The 5,529-nt window shown below is 44.2% G+C and overlaps 1 protein-coding gene across 1 annotated transcript; it reads right to left on the reverse strand.

Annotated features, from left to right (window-relative positions):
• Window positions 1–1,996: 1,996 nt before the first annotated feature.
• Window positions 1,997–4,589, reverse strand: LOC129332644 (uncharacterized). Its single transcript, XM_054983881.1, has 2 exons — window positions 4,008–4,589; window positions 1,997–2,710 (listed from the first exon to the last, which is right to left on the reverse strand). Exons 1-2 carry the CDS (start codon window positions 4,587–4,589, stop codon window positions 1,997–1,999), a joined length of 1,296 nt encoding a protein of 431 aa, XP_054839856.1.
• Window positions 4,590–5,529: the final 940 nt, after the last annotated feature.

A 5,529-nucleotide genomic window follows, 5' to 3' on the forward strand; every position in this document is an offset into this window, starting at 1 on the left:
GATGAACCGATCTCGGCAGGAACACGATGCTCATCTCGCAGAGTGGAGGAATGACAGAGAGGTCATGTGTGAATGGAGGTCGGATGAGAGGAGGCTCCAGAGAGAGTTTTTGGAGCAAGCAAGGTCGGAAAGTGACAACTTTGCCAGAGCATGGCAACAGAACATTGCTGTGATGACTGATGCTGTCCAAACATTGAAAGCACTTGGAGAGATGCTAACCAGTCAACACCGGCAAACATTTGTCACGCAAGAAACAGAACAGTTGTCTCAGGACGTTTTAACTGTCTCTAACAGGCACCCCAACACCAGACGGTCATGCGTTGGCAAACCTAGAGATAGGCTGACCCTCTGAACATTGTGCAGTGTCGTCCTAGGATGAGTCTTTGGTTATGTTGTTGCCACAGTTTTAATAATTGTAGTTGTGTTAATTAAAATTTTTGCTTGGTGTTCCTAACAATGTATAGCCGCAATTTCAAATTTCTTCTTCTTCATGAAAAAAATAATGTTTGCACCTTCTTATAACGTTCATGCATTTTTATTTTTCTGCAAACTGCATTTTCAGCACTTGCAGAGGACACATCAATCCAGGCCAACGTGGTGTATGGTCCATACTCACGCCCAGCTCCAGCAGGAGCACACCAGTAGTGTGTCGACATGGATGGGCTTTTCCATGAGAATTCTGATCCAGGCTGATAATGGTGGTTTCTTTCTGGCATGGCCTCAACCACACTTATGGGCAGTGTTTGCGCTATTGTTGGGTTTCTATGATCTCAACCGTTGCCCACACACTCAGTCCCGTTCTTTCAACACCGCAGTCCCCCCCTTTTTTGGTTAGATCAGTCATGGCATGTGCAATCTGAATTTTGTCCACCCCCTCCTGTCTTCCCTTAGTTATTTCCAATTCCATGACTTGTCGGGCCTCTGACTGAGACAAAGGACAGTTCCCAAATAAACCGCACCGGCATACACAATGGTGAAAATTGTCCCCATTCTCACTCAAGATGTGTCTTGTGTCAACCCAATATCTAATAACAGAGTTAGCCAGCTCTTGGTGATACCCAACCCCCCCCCCCAAAAGGGGAGCCCCAATCATGTTACGTTTGTGTCTCCAAACTAGTCACCCTTTCCTGATCAAATGAAAAAAACACAATTACTGGAAAAGATGTATTCTCTCATGTGAGGTGAGAAGATGTTATCTAAATCTAAATCATGTCCTGTGATAATCAATGATTTGATTGCCTCCGAGATGTTTGTACACTGATGCATCTAGCCAATGGATCACGGAGTCTGCTATTTTAAGCTAAGCTTGCAAAAAATATTTATGGGACAGGAAGCACCTTTCTGACTAACAATGATTTGTGCATTTTTGATTTTCAAGAACCAGTGTTCTCAGGGTGAGTTGGAACATGACAAAGATAATTCAGTAACCCATGAGTTATTTCAAGTAGATCTCGGTTTGTTCTAAAAAGCACATCCTGCAAAGTGGCTGCTGTGGCTTTCCTTGATGTGTCTGGCCATTCCTAAGCCGATTTCTCCCCCTTTTCCCAGACTGCGTGCTTGGATGTATCCTAGAACGTTGTTTTCTAATGCTTCAAAGACAAACATATTAAGCAATGGTTGGCTGTGAAAATGTCATTGTTGGAGACTTTGGAAATTTCCAAAATGATGGTTCATTTGGAAATATCAATTTTTAATCTGTTGTCACACCGCTTTGTGCTTAACCATGTAAACAAACTGGAATTATCGCATTCTGGAAGGCAAATCAACAACACCACACATTTCAATTTTCCTTCCAAAGCTTAAACTTAAATATTCTAAATCAAGTAAGAAAAATATTAGGAGAGATTCTCTAATTTTATGTAGAGTAATTTTTATTAACATACAAGAGGAAAGAAGAATTTTTGCAACCCCAATCACAGTGTTTCTTTCTGTCTTGAGCCCGGTTAACATGAGTGTTGTTCCGGTATTCACGTTTGGCCAACACACACAAGCAATCTCAGAGTGAGTCCATCCTTCCCAAGATATGTCTGGCAAGGGCATCGCGGACCATCTTGCCCTCCGCAAGGTGCCCGGTGTTGCCATTGTAATCTTGCTCCTCCTGTTGGGACAGCAGCACCGGTGAGAGGCATTCACCGCCACCCACTATCGGGTGACCTTTGCTCTCGCACAAATTGTGGAGCACCACACATGCAGTCACAACTGAGATGACATTTTGCTCTCTAATCTGCAGCCTGTGTGAGAGACACCTCCACCTGGATTTCAATCTACCGAAGCTCCTTTCCACCACGTTCCTACAGCGAGCAAGTTGCCGATCAAAATTCCGCTGTGCGGTCGTTGTTGCGGTTCGGCCGTATGGCTTCATGAGCCATCTGCGCATGGGATATGCACCGTCAGCCAAAATCACAGGTGGAATTCTAATCCCATCCAAAACCATGTCGTGGTTATCGGGGATCAGTGCGCCAGAGTCCATCGCAGAACACAGGGCTGAGTGGGCAAAAACAAACGCATCATGGTTTTTGCCACTCCACCCCACCTCGGCGTCCACAAACCTTCCTCTGTGGTCCACAGTCCCCTGGAGCAGTATCGAGGAGAAGTTTTTCCTGTTGCCATACTGCTCTGGACGGCCACCAGGGGCACAAATGGCGATATGTGTCCCGTCGACTGCTCCCACGCAGTGAGGAAACCCCATCCTCCTGAAGCCATCCATTATCTGTTTGAAAAGATAGGGTGGGGAACAAAGACTATTGTTTAACCAAACTGAGGGAACAATTTGGAAGCACGGTAAAGTGTTGTTTCAATACTGATAGAAGGAAAAGATTCCACAGTAATCCAATTAACAAAATGCCCAGGGTTGATATAGCTTGATGCTTGAAGGAACTATTACAAATGGGTTCGTAGCAGATTGTTAAATGTGTTCTGAAGTGTTCAAAGCCCTTACTTAACTCAATCCACATCTATTTCACTGCTGACTATTCCTATCTCTCATGTCCAATGATTCAAAGACAGTTGCCATGAAAGTTACAGTGATTGGCACATGAAAGCAATGTGAACATTTACTGTGTAACAATGTTTCTTGCTTTGTTCCAGGGACATCCACTACAAATGTCATTGAGATGTTTCCGAGGAATAGAGAGGGGATTTTTCACGTGGTGGCATCATTCTAATAACTTATTTTTGGGGGGAATAAGACCATAGAAGTTGCATTCTGTTCATTCAAAACCAGAAAGAGAACGATATGGTCTCTCTCTGCTCCGTCATGCAGCTTCGATTCAACTGTAACCGAAGAACCAAAAAAAAACCGTCAGACACTGTCAAATTGATGCCTTAGTCATGTCAACAGCAATCGAAGATGTGGTCTCCATACAGAGGTCTACTTTTGACCCAGGGATAGCAAGCATTAACAATGCGCAACTGGAGACATCATTGCAGTCCCATGGGGCCAATAACAAAGCTGAACAATTTTTTTTTTTTTTAACACAAAGAACACGGGAAAGAATTGTCCACCCAGTTGCACTATTCTGTGGCATGACACGCTGTGCAGACAATGACCCCAGTGGTCCAAAATCACAATTATGCCATCATAACCTGAATGTGGTGGGTGACTGGCACTAAGAGAGGATGTGTTCGGATTTCACTTAATGGGAATTGGAACAAAGTAAAATTTTTGTTGCCTAAATTCTGCTGGCATTAACATTGCAGCAGTGGACGTGCCATAGCAGAGACACATGTCCACTATTGTGATGCCGCTCACCACAATTTAAAAGGTCATCCGCAAATGTGTTTGTGTAGGAATTGCTAATCCAGTTTTACAGTGATGTGGCATGAGACACAGTGCAAACCATGACTCCAGTGTACCAATGGTTTCTTTCAGGGGGTGGAAGCGTAGGGGAGGGTGGCAGCACTGTGAATAAAAGGGTTTTTATAAGGTTTTTAAGTGGCAACACAGAATTTTTTTTTTTAAGGATAACCGGCATAATGAAATTCAGCTAGTTCACTATATAACTAACCTGGGCAATAGAGTCTCCAAAGAGAACCGTTCGAGAAAGCAGGTGGAGCTCGACGGCAAGGCAGAATTCTACAACCGCCGAGGCAACAGTTGACTTGCCAAGTCCGAACAAGTCACTGGTGACCTGGTAACTCGTGCCGCTTGCAAGCCACCAGATCGCAACAGCTACTCTGCGCTCAACAGAAATCGGGGAGCGGAAGGTTGTTGTCTTTCGCTGAAGCGTTGGACGGAGAGCGGCGACCAACTCCAAAAATGTGCCCTTGGACATTCTGAAACGGCGAATCCACCGATGCTCATCCCAATGTCGCAGCACGATGTTCTCCCACCAATCCGTGCTGCGTGGGTATACCCAATGCTGCCTCGGTTCCTGCATCTCTGCCAGGAAAAACCACTGGTGTCGGGGCTGGCGCCGTCGTCTTCGTGCACGCGTCATTGCAAAGGTGGTAAACGAGTTGCTGGACAAAAATCTAGCAACAGCCCTGCGCCTTTGGGCACGGTACCGCCAGTAGGCCAGCAGCATCTGAGACTGGCATGCCATCATAATCAGAAGCACATGCCCGATGATAGCCAGAATAGGATCCATTTCAAAAAACACAGATTGCAAAAACACCAACTCCAAAAACACCAAACAACCACTCAAACCCACAAAGAGTTTTTCCCCATACACTTCCCCTTTTATAACGTTTTTAAAAACCCCGCCAAGAAACGCGGACCAATGGTGTTGCTGTGCTCATTTGATGTTTCGAATAGGTTATGTTTCTTTATTACGCATGTCCGTTATAACGGAAAATGTTTTTTTTTTTTAAAAAAAAGGCGGGGGAAAAAGGTCCCGCCCAAAAAAAACGGTTTTCGGGCAGCCGTGTGACCGCGAGGATGCGCGGAAAAGGCGGATTGGAGGTGGAGATGTGAATGGAAAAGACAAAGTCACGGAGTAGAGGCAAACGGAAGATATCCGGGAAAAATGCGGGGAAAAGGGTAATGTGGATTCAGCCCAGTACTTGAATAAATGAGCAGTTTAAATCACATGTTCAGCAGTACATAAACGGAATGTAACATGAGTTACTCAATACAAGTATAAAGAGAAATCAAATTTACACTGTACACACAGAAGCCCCATTCAAAAGTTACAGTGAACTCACATACAATCCATGTACAGTGTACACTTGGTTTTTCTTTATATGTTTGCTGAGTAATTTTTATGTTACCTTTATTTCACGTACAGTTGAATGTGAGATTGAAACTACATATTTATCCAGGTATTTGCCTCCTATTTCATTTGTAAAGTGAATGCACATTGGCTGTTTCTCACAAACGGATGTATGTACAGGCAGGATGCATGTGCGTTCACTGTAACCTGTAAACACAGATTATGATAATCTAACAAGTTAGCCTATAACAGAGGCTGTGTGCAATGTGGAAATACCCTGATTCAAATCGTTTTCTGTGACCTCATAAGCTGGTATCTCTGACCCTCAGCTCTGCCATATGAAGATATCATTGACTAGCTTTATAGCTCAGGAAAC

This window comes from Eublepharis macularius, chromosome 6, assembly GCF_028583425.1.
Source record: "Eublepharis macularius isolate TG4126 chromosome 6, MPM_Emac_v1.0, whole genome shotgun sequence".
NCBI lineage: Eukaryota > Metazoa > Chordata > Lepidosauria > Squamata > Eublepharidae > Eublepharis > Eublepharis macularius.

Excerpts from the sequence above, each read along its gene's own strand:
- LOC129332644 (XM_054983881.1), bottom strand. The coding sequence starts at position 4,589 with ATGGATCCTATTCTGGCTATCATCGGGCATGTGCTTCTGATTATGATG. Across the intron at positions 2,711-4,007 it reads TTGGAGACTCTATTGCCCAG|ATAATGGATGGCTTCAGGAG; the intron begins GTTAGTTATATA and ends CTTTTCAAACAG.